At 55.1% G+C, this 14,905-nt stretch overlaps 4 protein-coding genes across 4 annotated transcripts; 2 read left to right on the plus strand and 2 right to left on the minus strand.

Moving 5' to 3' along the window:
* Nucleotides 1-86: 86 nt before the first annotated feature.
* IE81DRAFT_319887 (TLD-domain-containing protein) lies at nucleotides 87-2,963 on the plus strand. The gene is made up of 2 exons (XM_025512862.1): nucleotides 87-2,289; nucleotides 2,369-2,963. Exons 1-2 carry the CDS (start codon nucleotides 320-322, stop codon nucleotides 2,721-2,723), a joined length of 2,325 nt encoding a protein of 774 aa, XP_025372762.1. The 5' UTR covers nucleotides 87-319; the 3' UTR covers nucleotides 2,724-2,963.
* Nucleotides 2,964-3,205: 242 nt separating this feature from the next.
* IE81DRAFT_344504 (ribosomal protein L1) lies at nucleotides 3,206-4,670 on the minus strand (the record flags this gene model as incomplete). Its single annotated transcript, XM_025515814.1, has 4 exons — nucleotides 3,206-3,285; nucleotides 3,435-3,611; nucleotides 3,704-4,181; nucleotides 4,341-4,670. 4 exons carry the CDS (start codon nucleotides 4,668-4,670, stop codon nucleotides 3,206-3,208), a joined length of 1,065 nt encoding a protein of 354 aa, XP_025372763.1.
* A 631-nt stretch (nucleotides 4,671-5,301) lies between these two features.
* IE81DRAFT_308721 (hypothetical protein) lies at nucleotides 5,302-12,891 on the plus strand. The gene is made up of 5 exons (XM_025512379.1): nucleotides 5,302-7,790; nucleotides 7,862-10,102; nucleotides 10,186-11,223; nucleotides 11,288-12,334; nucleotides 12,448-12,891. Exons 1-5 carry the CDS (start codon nucleotides 5,658-5,660, stop codon nucleotides 12,619-12,621), a joined length of 6,633 nt encoding a protein of 2,210 aa, XP_025372764.1. The 5' UTR covers nucleotides 5,302-5,657; the 3' UTR covers nucleotides 12,622-12,891.
* On the minus strand, nucleotides 12,733-14,256 carry IE81DRAFT_319890 (hypothetical protein). The gene is made up of 2 exons (XM_025512863.1): nucleotides 13,769-14,256; nucleotides 12,733-13,564 (listed from the first exon to the last, which is right to left on the minus strand). The coding sequence occupies exons 1-2, from the start codon at nucleotides 14,064-14,066 to the stop codon at nucleotides 12,936-12,938; spliced, it is 927 nt and encodes a 308-aa protein (XP_025372765.1). The 5' UTR covers nucleotides 14,067-14,256; the 3' UTR covers nucleotides 12,733-12,935.
* Nucleotides 14,257-14,905: the final 649 nt, after the last annotated feature.

Below are 14,905 nucleotides of genomic sequence, written 5' to 3' on the forward strand. Positions count from 1 at the left end.
GCGCCGATTGCACTCACAGCAGCACTCTCGATCGTCCCTTGCCGCCGGCGGGGCCAGCCCGCTAACGACTCACGCACTCATCACCATGGCACTCACGACTGCGTGATGATGATGCAGAGCTTCAAGTTGGTTGCATGCAGACTCTTGATTGAACGGCTCAGCGTCACCATTGACTTGCGGTCACGACTGTGAGTCTCGGACGTGTTACTTCCCATTCTTCCACGATTGTCGACTACGGCAGCGGTCAGCTCTTGCTTCCAATCTTCGAAGCTGGACCTTCGAATCTTCGTTTGAGACAAGACAGAAGTCCAGCTCGACCATGTCGTCCTCGCGAGCCAGCGGCTCGAGCCCGACCAGAGCCGGAGCGCAAGCGCAAGCGCAGCCTTCCTTGATCACCTTCGAAGCTGACGCTCTCGACAAAGAGGAAGATGGAGACTTTGGAGCGTTTGTCGATCCTACAGAGGAAGCGAGCTTTTCTCCGTCCAAGGCTCAGCACGCTGTGTGGAGCACAAGTCAGGTTGCGGGAAACGCTGCAGCCAGCTCTTCTCGGACGAGCACCAGTACGAGTCCAATTCATCGCGCAAAAGTAGCATCTGTCCATCAACCACCATCAACACCACCATCATCATCAGCAGCAGCAGAGGAGGAGGAATGGGCCGACGCTTCATATGTGGACAAATTCTCCAGCCCTACGCAGCCTCGTGCGTCTGATCTGCCAGACTGGGACGATCCTGGCTGGAGTGCGGCTCACGAAACTCGCAAGGCTGGCCAGAGCTCGAACCATCAGCCTAGCCCCTCGCGTAATGCTCACGGTCTATCGAGCAACTCGGCAGATGACGAGTTCTTTGCAGCATTCGAAAGAGCGGCGCTGGATGCGCATGCTCAAGCCAGCGCAAGGATTAGTCCTCCCATAATAGATCTTCGCCCTACGGAGCGCAAGTTGGAAGAAGCTCGCAAGAAACGGGCACCGTCATCCGCGACGACAATGACGAACAATGCAGAGGAGGATTTCTTCGCCATGTTTGAAAGAGCGCCGCAAGAGACGTTGAGAAGGAAGAGAGAGACAGGACCTGGGCTCTTGGGTGATGATCTAGAAAACATGCATGACGCGAGATCGAGCCCTCTGGAAATCAGATCCAGCGCATCCGGCACCGCTCCGCACGCAAGTAGCAGTCGAGACTACTTTGGTGCTGTGGCCGACTCGAACGGGGGCGAAGGTCAAGCTCGCGGAGGAGGAGCGAGGGGTGAAAAGGAACCTGATCACACGTCTGAACAGGTATCTACGCCTTCTTCTTTGGGCTGGACAGGAAGCTTGAGGAAGACGTGGGGCTCGATCAGAGGCTTCCCAGCAGGACTGGCTGAACATCTTCCCGCTGCTTCTGACTTCATCGTCCCCGCCACAGAAGGGTTCTCAGACGACGGTGATGAGATTGGCCACGAAGGGCAGGCTAAACCCGCTTGGTCGGCTAAACAACCGCAGCAAGCAAACGCTGGCCGAACTCCGTCCATGGATCAATCGAAGCGAGGGCATTCACCGCTACCTGCTCAGTGGACTGATCGAGCGACTTTCAACAGTAGCCCGAGCCAGAGCCGGAATCACAGCGCTGCTTCGCTGCAAGTCAATGTGCCGGGTCCTAGCCGCAAGTCTAGCTCTGCGTCTCGCTCATATTCCACATCATCGACCAGTCTTGCGCCAGCGCCCGCCCCTGCCATTCCAATTTCTGGAGCACCGGGTTTTGACGCAAATTCGACGAAGCGCTGGAACACAGGCTCCTGGTCTCTTTCAGCAGCGGGTGAAGCGGAAAGAAGTCGTCGACCCATCGAAGTGAAGCTGAATGGACGGTCAGATGACATCGAGGGAGTCATAACAAATTGGCACGCCTCGCGAATCCAGGCTTCTTTGCCTGCCCGATCGAGGTTGGGAAAGAGCTGGAAACTGCTCTACTCTTTGGATCAACATGGTATCAGTCTTGGGACGCTGTACGGCAATGTGGAGAAGGGACTGGACCCGAAGAGGAGTAAACCTCTCGGGGGGGAGGACAGGACAGAAGAGCATGCGGAAGGCTGGATGAGGGGCGCGAGTGGAGCTGCCATGGCCGCTGCTACTGGCCATTCCATCTCGCCTTCCAATGCTAGTAGGAATGGCAAGGTGAAAGCTGTGGGTGCAGGTCTACAGCTTCAAGATGCTGGAATCGTTGTGGCGGTTCAGGACGGAGATGATAACGTCTTTGGTGCCTATGTGAACGAGCGACTGAGGCCTCAAGCGGGCTACTATGGCAGCGGTGAATGGTGCGTGCATGGAAGAGATGAGTTGATAGCAGTTCTGCCCGCAATCGTGCTGATGCAAACCCCCTTTTGTGCTGTGCAGCTTTCTCTGGAGAACGTGTCGAGCACCAACTGACGAGGGTGTGGATCTGACAGACGGAGCTGCAACATCCGCCAGCGCTTCGCTCAAGGTGCAAACCTATCCGTGGTCGGGAGCCAACGATTACATGGTGTTGACTCAGCCAGAATATTTATCCTTTGGAGGTGGAGAAGGAAGGTATGGGCTTTGGATAGATGGCAAGTTGGAGAAGGGCATCAGCTCTAGGTGCCCGGCTTTTGACAACGATCCGCTTTGCGACGATGCGCCACCTGCTGCTCCCTCGGCTCGACGGAACAGCACGACCGAACACCGCTTCGATTGTGTGGGTTTGGAAGTTTGGGCCGTAGGAATCGATTAGACTTATTGCCCGAACGCGCGGAATGGGATGATGGAGCAAATTCGAGGCTTTCCTTGATGTAGCCCTACCTCGACCTTGCGCGCCACGTATTCCTCTTTTAACCATTCACCTCGCCCCCTTGTGCTGAGTCTTCATCACACCTCGTACCTTTATCCGATCTACACATCTAGACGCATGAGCAGTTGATAGATTTAACATCCCACTCGAGGCTAGAAGAGGACATTCGTGATGGAAGGCTACGACAAGTGTTCTGAACGCAACACTGAGCTCATATTGAGGTGTAAAGAGCATTGCATGCAAGAATGGCGAGACCGTGCACCTCCAAGTACCTAGTGTCATGCTGCGCAGGCCAGAGGAGCACATGAGCGCTTACCCCAACGAGTCAATTTGGCGATGCTGCAACACACTCTGGGAAAAAGCTGCAGGCGCAGCATACGAAAGGGATGTATCCGTGTGGCTCTGCGCTTGGCGCATACATGACCTTAGTAAACTTCTCTGAGGTCCAGCTTGATGCCCGGTCCTTGTGTGCTGCTGATGTGAACACCGCGAATGATGCTTTGAGCTGCAGAGCAGCGGTCAGGAACCAAAAGGGGAGGGTATATGTGGGTCAGCGATTGAGGATTTGGTGGCCTGTAACGTAGCAAGCCGCAATTGCGCTTCTCATTGCAAAGCGGCCGAGCAAAGGTGTAAGTCCCTTGTGTGCTGACTCACCCTTCTTTAGCTCAGCGGGCGTCCGTTTTGCGAGCTCTATGGATCCCTGCACCAGTCCTTGCTGGTTCGATGCAGCTTGAGAACCCAGCCCTGAGGAAGCTCTCTCGACCACGGCTGCAAGGAAGGAAGAAATGTTGCTCCGCAGGGCAGGCAGAGGATGACTGACGCGGGCGATGGCTATAGATGGCAAGCAGCAAGATGTCAGCGGTCATTTTCGCTTCAGCTACCCGTAGGCAAAAGCCCAATGTTCAGCCTGCATAGACACTCACAAGTCCTGACCACACCTTGTTTGTCTCCTTTCCAGTCCAAAGCGCCTCGCGCCTCTTCAATTGCCTCTCTCATGCCTTTTCGCGTCTGGACGATGGTCCCCCTTTTAGCGTTCGGCATCAGACCTTTCGGACCCAGACTCCTTGCCAAAGCTTTTGCTACCGCTCCTACACAATCCGGCGTAGCCAAAACTTTTGTGAAGCCTGCAATTCTTCCAGAGACGACATCGGGAATGATCTCTTGACCGCCTACTATGATTTCGTTGGACGAAGAGCCTGCGCTGGATGAAGAAGAGGCTATTCGGCGCGCTTCTTGACCCGCTTCGTTGCCTTCGCCTGCAAAGATCAGAATCACTTCAGGCTTGGAACGCGTAGTGTAGGGTAAGGCTATACGTCCTCGCAGGGCATTTGCTACTCCTCGAGAGATGGAAGTCGCAATGTGGATCTCGAATGCTGCAAAAGGGCGCGAGACTTCCGTTGCCTGCATGGCGAAGAGGATCAGGACTCGGGCTTCAGTCTAACTCGTATCGGCTTCGGGGTGGAGAGGCGGCGCTCAGATGCTCCCGGGTGCGCTGTCGGTGTCTGCCCGGGCAGCGGCCCTCTGGCCACGAGTCGCATTGCGCATGGCACGACAACTCACAGTGAGCAGTTTGAAAGCATCCTCCAAACTGGCCGGCTCTTCCCTCTTCTTTTTGCCCCTCGCGCCCATTCTGGACGTATCCTCCTGCAACGCGCTAGCAGGCGAAGATCCATCCGGACGTAAGTTGTTCACTCGAACTTCCTGTCTAGCTTTTCTGATTGCGTTTCTACCAAAGCCTGGTCTGTGCTTGCCCGAATTGCTTGCGGTGATGTGCAAGGAGCGCGCGTGGGTGATGTGAGATGATTGAGCTTGGGCGAGAGGTCGGGAAGAAGTGCTGATACGTTGTACAAGAGATCGACATGATGAAGTGCTGGGAAGCATCGTCGACATGGCTGAAGGTGATTTGACCTGCAAGTCAACGAAGGGTATGGAGCGAGCAGCTGCTTGGAGTCCACAGCTCTACTGTAGCTTGAACGAAGATCGTTCGTCTGCGAGGGCACTCGATCTGGATGAGATGGCGCTCCTGACAGTTTGATGAAGTCGTACGGCGAGATGCTAAGTGACTATTCCTGTGTCCACTGTGACTGCTCGTCCAAGTTCAAGCAGGTGATTCCTTGATTGCACGTGTCTGTGATTCGTGAATTGTTGGTCATTCAAGATGCAAGATTGACAGATGCTGTGAGTCGAGAGTTAAGAGTGTTGAGTCAGAGTACCGGTAATCGCAGATCAGCGCGCGCATCGCCGTGCCAATCGAGAATTTGAATTTGAATCGTGAATCTGACTTGTCTGCATCGACCCACGTGGCACACCTCACAGGCAGACTTCTGCTGCACAGAGGTATTCGTGGTTTCTATATGAAGACCTTTACGCGACTCGTGACTCTCGAGACGCGCGCGCGCGATTTCAAACTCAAGACTCAAGACTCTTGACACAAACTCGTTCGCCTCGATGCCGCGCAGTCTCGTGACTTTTGATCGCACGCGCACGCGTCTCGTGACACAGCTCCGTCGTGACTCCTGGCCGCATCGATCGATCGATCATTCATCAAGATTCGTGATTCAAGATTCATCAAGATTTCAGGACTCACGCATCGCGGGCAAGGCTGCATGCATGTACTCTTGATTGTAAAGTACCGGTGGTCACAAGTCAAAAGTATGGTGCGGCGAGCCTTGACATCTCGATCGCGTACCACACGCACGGCTCTTCTTGCACAGCCACGACCCCCTCCCGCCTCCGACTCTTGACTCAGAACTCGACCCATTCGGTCAGGTAGACTTGTTGCCCCAACGGTCAGGCATCAAGCTAGAAGGCTCCGACCAAAAGGCTATCCGATACTCGCTCCTCGTCGCGTCGCGTTGCTGCCATCGGGGAGCAGATATGCCACCTCGACGTGGAACGCGTCAAGGTGCGCGTGCAGCTGCACCGAGCAACACTCGACAAGACGACGATGATTCAGATCAGTATTCCTACGGAGAAGCGGCGAGGAGCGACAATGAGGAATTTATGAGCGCAGATGAGGAGCTTCCAGAGATCATCACGCGTCGCGATGCGTCCTCGTCCTCGCGCGCTTCCCGTCCTCAACCCGTGCCCAAAGGTACTGGGCGCCCTTCTCGAGCATCAACTTCGGGAAAGGCTAAACCTGCTTGGCAGCCCGCTTCGTCGGATGACGAACAAAGCCCAGGTGTAGAAGAGGTCCAAGATGTGCATTTGCGCTCAAACAGAGGACCGCCTCGAAGATCTGCGGGAGTGAGGTTCCAGACGACGCCGGCTGCGAGCGAGGATGAAGAGGAAGAGGATGTGAGACCGCTCAAGACGCGTCGCATGGCCTTGGGACGCGCAGCTGCTGCTTCAACACCAGCTGTCCGCTCGAGTCGTGGTCAGGCAAAGGCCAAGCAATCAGCGGGACCCAGCACTAGGAGCGCTAAAGCTTCCGCACCTCACAAGCGGAAAGCCAGTCGTCTGTCTGCAGCTGCTCTTGCCAGCCAATTAGCCGCTTCTGACCAGGAAGACGAGGAGGAGGAGGAACAGGAGGAGGAGGCGGAGGAGGAAGAGGAGGACGAGCTTGAAGAGATTATTCAAGTGGACGAGTCGTCTGAGGATGACCTTCCGCGGAGAAAATCTCGCCGGGGTGCCCAGAAGTCTAAAGGCAAGGCTGGCACTCAGACTCGCGCGCGATCAAGCGCTAGCACGAGCCGCAGAGCACCACGAAAGAGCGCAGCTGGTGCAAGCTACGTCTTGGACCCAATCGTCCTTCCAGGCGACTCCGCAGAGGAGGCAGAATCGCAAGGAGAGTTCGACGGCGCTTTCAGACCCGGCAAAGGTCAGACCAAACGCAAGCGCAAGAAGTTCGTGCCGCTCTATCCTTCGAGCGATGAAGATTTCGTGTATGGAGACTACGGTTTGCCCCTACATCAGCGACGAAAGGCTCCACCCCTCCCATCCAAGCAGAAAGTCAAGATACAACCTCACATCGACTTTGAGATTGACCCGCTCAGCGAGGATGCTCTAGCCACGTACGGCAAGCTGCGCGACGTTTCCCCCATGCCCAAAAAGAGCTCCGCTAGACTTGTCGGATCGGATGATAGCTCACTTCCCGACGCTGCGGACGACTCCGGCGTGGACGCCTACTTGCAGGACAGTTCAGATCTGGAAGACTCGGACGATGTCAGCGTCGTTTCGGACGAGTTGGACAAGTCTACGCGCGCTGCGCGTCATCGTCGCAACTCGGTCGAGATGCTCTCCGACTCTTCGGACGGAAAGTCGCGCAGAAGGCGAGCCAAGAGCGAGGATAGCGCAGAGGAGCACTACCACGTCTCGGAAGACGAGGAGCCCAAATTTGATCAGGATGGTCTGCCCGTCGAGAAGAGTCTGCTGGGAAAACATTGGCCTACTTGTCACAAGTGCGGTGAAGAGTCTGCACTGAGCTTGATGGGTGGCCTGCAGCGCTTAGTCGGCAAACTGCATCGTGAGGGCAAACTCCGAAAGGGGCGATTGATGGAGCGCAAGACGAAAGGCGGACGCGTGTCGAATCTGATTGGAGAATTTGACGAGACGGAAGCGATCGAGGGAACATTGGAAGATCGCGTGGAGGAGAGACGACAGGGCATTTTGCAAGCTGGAGGATGGCTGGAATGTTGCACCTGCTCCGCCTCTTTCCACTGGGGATGCCTCGCCGCCCCTCGTCAGCGCCGTATCCTGGACGAGATCAACGCCATTCACGAAGCAGCCCAGAAGGCCCTCGAACCGGGCAAACCTTTTGTAGAGAGGGAAGGGCTAAAGTGGAACGAGTTCGTTTCCTTTGTCGAATGCTCGGATTGCTTTACGGAACATGGAAGGAGGTGCATGCTTTGTCATTCGGACGAGCCGCGCGAGCTGGACGCGCCACCCATGTTCCGCTGTCATCGGTGCAGGAGGTGCGCCCATTACGAATGCTGTCGACAAGTCACTGGCGATTCGACTGTGGAAGAGACGGCTGTAGCGAGGCAGGGCGCCCAGTGGCAATGCATGGACGTGAGTACCCTCTGCCCTCGAGTGTATATCGTGGAACGCTTGCTGATTCCATTCTGGTCGCGCCATTGCAGTGCGAAGTCTGGGGTAGAGTGGCGTCCATCATCGCTTGGCGTCCCTCCGCCGAAGCGGCTGCCGAACCAGAGCCAGAGCAAGCGCCAGGCGAGCCATTGCCGGTCCGAAGTTTCAAGGAGAATCTGCACAGAGAGTACCTGGTCAGATTCGTCGACGTATCCTTTCGCAACACCCAATGGGTACCGCACGCATGGCTCAGTGTAGCCAACTCTCACCTGCTCAATCACTTTTTGCAAAAGGGCACTCGCGTCGAGCTGGAAGACAAGGCGATCAAGGGCGTAGGAAAACCCATCATTAATGCTCAGTCGGCAAGGGCTGGTGTGGCAGGAACGCTGGCACGCGGTCGCAAGAGTGCTGTGGAGCTGCTCTCGCAGGCTCCTGCCTTACGCAGGCGTCGAAGGCGCAGGAGGCTCGAGCTGGTCGAGGATCAGACGAATGATCAGGTGGCCATTGTCGCTGATGGACCTCCTCGAGCGGTCCCTGATGCTCAGTTGCGAATCCCATTCCCTTGGCGCACGCCAGATCGAGTGCTGGACTGCTTCTTCAAGGTAGACATTCTGGGCGCTGCAGGTCGCATCGCGGCACGCAACAAGGAGCCGCCAAACCCCAATCGTCGTCCACGAGCCAAGCAGCATGCCGAAAATCGTCAAAAGTATCGCGAAGATCCCAACATGATCCACATTGATGATTTGGACGAAAACTTGCTCGACCCCGAGAGTGCTCTCGAAAGCTTGCCGTACGTCGCCAAGATCTTTGTCAAGTGGGAAGACATAGGATACGACTTGAGCACGTGGGAGGATGGACCGAGCCCTTTTGATCAAGCGGACGTATACGAAGAGTTTGTGGCTGCTTATCGTCGGTACTTGCAAGGTCGAAAGGTTTTCGTGCCCTGGCTCAGCACCAAGCAGCTTCAAGACCTTGACAAGAGGAAGGGCCTCTCCTTCAAGCCGTTCCGCGAGCAACCACGCTATGTCTGCGAGGGGCAGCTGCTGGACTTTCAGCTCGAAGGTCTCAATTGGATGCGCTTCAACTGGTTCAATCATCAACCTGGCATATTGGCAGACGAGATGGGTCTGGGCAAGACGATTCAAATGATCTCCTTTTTGGGCTCGCTGTACCACGAGTACAATGTGTCTCCCTTCTTGATCGTCGTCCCCAACTCGACGATTGGCAATTGGGTCAGAGAATTCGAAACGTGGATGCCTTCGATGCGAGTCGTGCCTTACTATGGCGTTGCGGACTCGCGCGACGTCGTCGAGAACTACGAGCTGTTCCATGAGAACAAGGTGGACGGCCGACAGGCGCTCAAGGCTCACGTCGTGCTTGTGTCTGACACGACGGCTCGTGCGACGCCGGCCGTGCTGCGCAGAGTGCAGCAGTGGCAAGTGATGGTGGTGGACGAAGGTCAGAGTTTGAAGGGAGGAGAATCCAACAAGCTCGTCAGGCAGCTCAACGACTTGCCTGCTGAACATCGCATGATCATGACCGGCACGCCGCTCAACAACAATATTGGCGAGCTCTTCAATCTGCTCAATTGGCTGCAGCCTGGCGGCGATTGGTCCCGCATCGAAGATCTCAAGAAGGAATACGAAAGCCTCACGCCGGCGCTCATCGAAGAGCTTCAACCTCGCCTGCGACCTTTCTTCCTTCGTCGGCTCAAGGCGGATGTGGTCAACTTGCCTGCAAAGACGGAGCTCATCGTTCCCATTTCTCTCAAGCCTGTGCAAAAGCAGATCTACAAGAGTATCCTCGAGGCGAACATCGAGGATATTCAAGGTCTGCTCAACGAGCGGCACGGCAAAGGCAAGAAGAAGAAGATTGTGCTCAACATGAATGGAATCCTCTCTCAGCTTCGCAAATGCTGCCAGCACCCTTATCTGATCGCTCCGACGCTCGAGATCCGAGAGGGCGATCGCAAGTACGTGGCGGAAGAGGAGATGAATCGCTTCGTGGATGCGAGCGGCAAGCTGGCCTTTCTTCGAGAGCTGCTGCCCAAGCTCAAAGCCCGCGGACATCGCGTCCTGCTCTTTTCGCAATTCGTCATCAATCTCAACATTGTAGAGGACTTTTTGGAAGATGCTGGTTACAAGTTTTTGCGACTTGATGGTAATCTGGGCCAGAAACAGAGGCAGAAGGGCATCGATGCCTTTAACAAGCCCGATTCGGAGTACTTTATCTACATTCTCTCCACTCGGGCTGGTGGCGTCGGTATCAACCTGGCTACAGCGGACACGGTCATCGTAAGTACAGAATGACTTTTGCTTTCGACTTCGTTGCGCACGTGCACTAGTGCTCACTCATCGTTGTTCGCATCGCGGCCCAGGTCTTCGATCCCGACTTCAACCCACACGTCGACATGCAGGCCATTGCTCGTGCACACCGCATCGGTCAGACGAAGCGCGTCCTTATCTTTGACCTGGTGTCAAAAAACACCGCCGAAGAACGCATCATTCAAAATGCTAGAGGCAAGATGGTGCTGGATCATCTCATTGTGCAGAATCTCAACAATGAAGAGACGCAAGCTGAAGAGATCGAAAGTATCATCAAGTACGGCGCTCAGGCTCTCTTTGCGGAGCAAGGAACGGAGGAGACCGCCCAGGACATACGCTACACCAGCGATGATCTGGACAAGTTGATAGAGCGTGCAGAGACAGAGGATCAAGACAGGCCACATGCGGCCACGGAAGGCGATGGCGGCTTTTCCTTTGCACGCATCTGGGAGACCGAGAATGCAAATGGCGAGTCCGATGTTGTTCCAGCGCAGAACATCGCAGACAGTGACTTCTGGCAGGATCTGCTGGAGAAGACTCGCTTGGCAGAGGATGCGCGCCGAGAGGAGAAGGCCAAGCGCGAGGCAGAAGAGCTGGCTAGCGGCAAGAGGCGCACGCGAAAGCAGACGAAGTACGATTTGGATGGTGAGCAGCAAGACGACGACGACGAGGAGTGGGTCGCTCAGCGCGCTGGCTCCGAGGCATCCGATCACGCCATGCCTGCCGCTGCGGAAGTCGCAGCAGAGGCAGGAGATCTCGTGGCGAAGCCGGCTCGCAAGCGTGGTCCTCGGAAGTCTCAAGGCGAAGGCGCTGCGCGTGCACGTGGCCGTCCAAGAAAGTCGCAGACCGACGCGGCAACGCCTGGAACCCAAGACGGCGAGGCAGGACCGTCCCAGCCCAAACCTCGCGGCCGTCAGGTGCTCATGCCAGATGGCGAAAACATCCCGACACCTGCTCAAGCGCAGCTCATCCTCGAGACCATTCCGCGCAACGTCATGATAGAGGTGCTGGACAATGTTCTGGTCAAGAAGACGGACATTGAAGCTTTGCAGCCTTCTAATAAGCGTCCGCAATTGACCCATCTGCATGCAGTAAGTGCAGAGCACAGAAGCTCGTGCTTGGGATTTCGCTGATCATTCACTGCGCTGTGCACAGGTCTATTTCGAGAAACAGCTAGGCATTCCTTATGCGTGCTTCAAATTTGCATTCATCTTCATCGACTCGTCGCAGCTACCTGAGAACGTTCGAGGCTTGGACTTTGATGGGGCAGTATTCCTGGACGCGGGCATCGTGCGGGAACATCTGATCCGCGCAGTCGCGAAGATATGGCAAGTCTGGAACAAGGGCAAACATGGACGCAAGGCAAGACTGTTGACCGATGCGGAGAAGCAAGAGCTTATGCAAGGCTTCAGCTCGCTTCGTGATCTAGGCGCCACAAACATTGATGGTGTCATGCATGCGGCCGAGATCATGTTTGGCACAGCTGATGTGGCGCAAGCAAGGAGCATGCTTAGGGTTTTGCGAGACAAGTTGGTAGAGATGATGACGATTCTCGGACCATTCAACGACGACCAAAATCGCAGACTTTTGGCTACTTCCAGGAAGGTGCACGGCGCGAGCGAAGCTTTGCTGCTCGCTACTAGTCCCGAGGCGCCGCCACCGCTCGGTAACTTCGATTACATATACCGCCCTCGACCATCGATGACGAAGGCTGAACGAGAGCTTGCACGTCAAGCTGCCGCACCGCCTATCGACCCAATGTCTGCTGGAGTAATTTCCCTCGAGCAAGCGCATCTGCTGGAGAAGAAGAGACAAGAGTTGGGACCGGCCAGGTTGAGCCAACTGCAAGCTCGAGCGCGAAAGTCGGCGGGATCTGCGTCACAATCTGCAACCTCACTGTCACAGCCTGCTCCTTCTGTTCCACGCTCCGATCTGGCTCCTCTTCCTCCTCCTCCGACTTCGCAAATGCCAGTGTCTGCCTTCTCCAGGCCAAGCACATTGCAACCGCCGCAATACGCTCAGAGCCAACCCGTGCTGCACCATTCGCCACCCAGGCATCCGGCTGCAAGCCACTCCCAAAGTGTTGCGGACCCCTACGCAGAGATTGCTACGAGAGGAGAACCCGCGGCCAGGGCGTCCTTTGCCATCACGAACCGAGGTGGTCAGCTTTGCGAAATTTGCGAAGGTCCATTCCACTTTGTAGTGAGTGTAGCTGCAACATCAGGCTCGGGAGAGGTGTTCTAGGCGACATAAAACTGACACGTCGAACCTATCGTTGTTCTTGTTCACCTCTTTCTCCTTTGCTCCGTGTGCAGAACAAATGCCCAGTCATGCAGCCTGGCAACGAGAAGATTGCTACGCAAAGGTACCGGGCTATGGCGAGGGCTTTGGTCGCGAAGCCTTCGAACATGACGAAGAGGACCCTTACGTTCATGCGTCAGGTGCTACTCAAGAGAGATGTCGTCGCAGCTCAGGTGCCTGCTGTATAGATGCGTGGACCCATCTCATCAAGCTTGATCTGAATCGACAGAAATCGCTACACAATGAAGGTTTATCGCTACCCACCTTGCTCTCACGAAGATGCTCTACTTTTTTCCGCCTGCACATAATCTCGAACATGTAATGCTACGCGAGTAAGACGAGATTTCGGCGATCGGTCTCTAGGGCTGATCGATGTGAGATTGAGTATGGATGCTCGATTCAGTCGCAGTGCAGGAGGACGCTGGTCACACAACGCAAGCCAGGCAACCTTCAGATCGATGCGGCAAGCTGCCAGATATCCCGAGCGGAATCATGCCATCCTTCACCGCAACGTTGCCTTTTTGGCCAATTTGGCCTCTTTGAGCTTTTTACGAAGAGCTTTTGCTTCCTGGGATAAAGGATCAGAGTCGGTCGAATTGACCTTTGCAGCGGACTCGCTCGATTTGCGCTTCTTGTCGCTGACCTCCTGTTGCGTTGAGGAGGCAACTTTGTCCTTCTTGCTCAAATTCGCATCCAAAGCTTTGGACTTTTGGTGTTTCTCATTCTTCTGTTTGGGGAGAGATGAGGTAGATGGAGATGCACGACTGGAATTCGGAGCATCATCGTCATCGTCTTGATCCTCAAATCGCGTATGAGAACCTTTTGAGTCGAATTTGGAAGACTTGGAAGAGGTGGATTTGCCTGCTCCTCTGTCCAATGCGGCCTTGACGAAACGTCCAGCTGCTACACCATCCACCGGCATTCTCCGCTCCTCTTTTCCAAAACCGGCAGCTTTCAGCTTTTCCAATCCTGCGCCGGCATTTGTGCCATCCCCTCCGCTCGAAGCTGGCGGTGCAAGTCGCGGCAACTTTCGTTGAGCAACTGCGACTTTTTGGAAATAGTTCTTGACGCGTTCCAAAGAGGCTGTGACGTTGTGCGTCTTGGGATCTTTGGAGTTTACTCTGAGATACACTGTGAGAGGTAGTTTGCAAGAAGCGCATGAAGAGGAGGGGGTGGGGGAGTGAGGGCTAGGAATGTCAGATGGCTTGTCCGTAGTCAAGAATAAGACACCATCGTGTTGCTCTGGCGCTACTCCTTGGCTAGAGAGAAAGAGACACGAGCGCATATAGGCGCTGATTCATCGCTCTGGTTGCCAATAGCTGAAGCCACACTCACTCCATACCAGGTCTAACAAGACGTACGCCGCGCTGATGTTCAATCTGGCACTGTCCAACCTTCCACCCGATTCTTTCCTATTCGCTGCGTCATTACTCTTGCTCCTGCTCGATTCCGCTTGACCATTCGAAGCGTGGTCGGAAGCAACTTGTACGTCGGATTGGGAAGATCCACTCTCTAGTTGTTGGCTCAGCACCGACAGCTTTTGGCAAAGGACAGGGTCGAGAACGTCAGAGAGGTGTGCGATGGATGATTGGAGGGATTGAAGAGTAGCCGTGGGATCTTGAGGCAGGGACATGTTGTCTCGAATGCGCTTGTGGTCGCGGCTTCTTTCGTGCAATTCTTGTCAGAGCGTGGGAATGGACAGGTAGCTGATTGACTCGGGGCTGCTTGCCAATCTTCAATGCACACACACGACCGTCAGAGATCTTGAGGACCGTTACATAGAAATCACAAATGTGACCGACGACGAGCGAGGACCTTGAATGTATAGTAGTGGAGAGGGACTCTTGACTTTCTGTCGATGCACGATGCATCAGGTGCACAGCCAAAATTTACGAGAGTTGAGTGGCGAAAGGGAAGCAGATGTCACGTGATAAAAACGCGCGTGCGCGTTGAGCGCGTGTTGAGCGGCGGAGGTGCATGCAACGCCGCGGAGTCAGACTTGTGAATTGAATGGCCGGGATGCTGCTGATGCATGCTGAGTCCTTCAGCGCGTACCATATACGATCCGCGGTACGACAGCTTTGAGACCCAAAGGGGACAGCACATGTGTTTGGCTGGCTTCTTCAAGATCACGTCCATCCACCAGCCAGAAAGGATGAGACTATGCAAAACGGGCACCTGTGTCGCGCGAGGTTGAGAAGGGAAGGCAAAAATTTGGTACGCAAGACTCAGAGGGTCCGGACGAGCCATTCCCTGAGAACAAATCACAATCCAACACGATTGGGCAGCACGCTAGACGGTGAAGAGAAGCAAGACCATGTCCACTCCATTTCAAGAAGATTGTGATGGCCGAGGTGCATTCCTGCAAGTCGAAGCGACAAAGTATCGCAACGATGCGCACGGATTTGCTGGTGTCTATCAGGATCGTGGCATTGCGCATGCAGCAACGCATCATCCTCATCCATCCGACGA

Source organism: Ceraceosorus guamensis, assembly GCF_003144195.1.
Source record: "Ceraceosorus guamensis strain MCA 4658 unplaced genomic scaffold IE81scaffold_4, whole genome shotgun sequence".
In the NCBI taxonomy this organism is placed as follows: Eukaryota; Fungi; Basidiomycota; class Exobasidiomycetes; order Ceraceosorales; family Ceraceosoraceae; genus Ceraceosorus; species Ceraceosorus guamensis.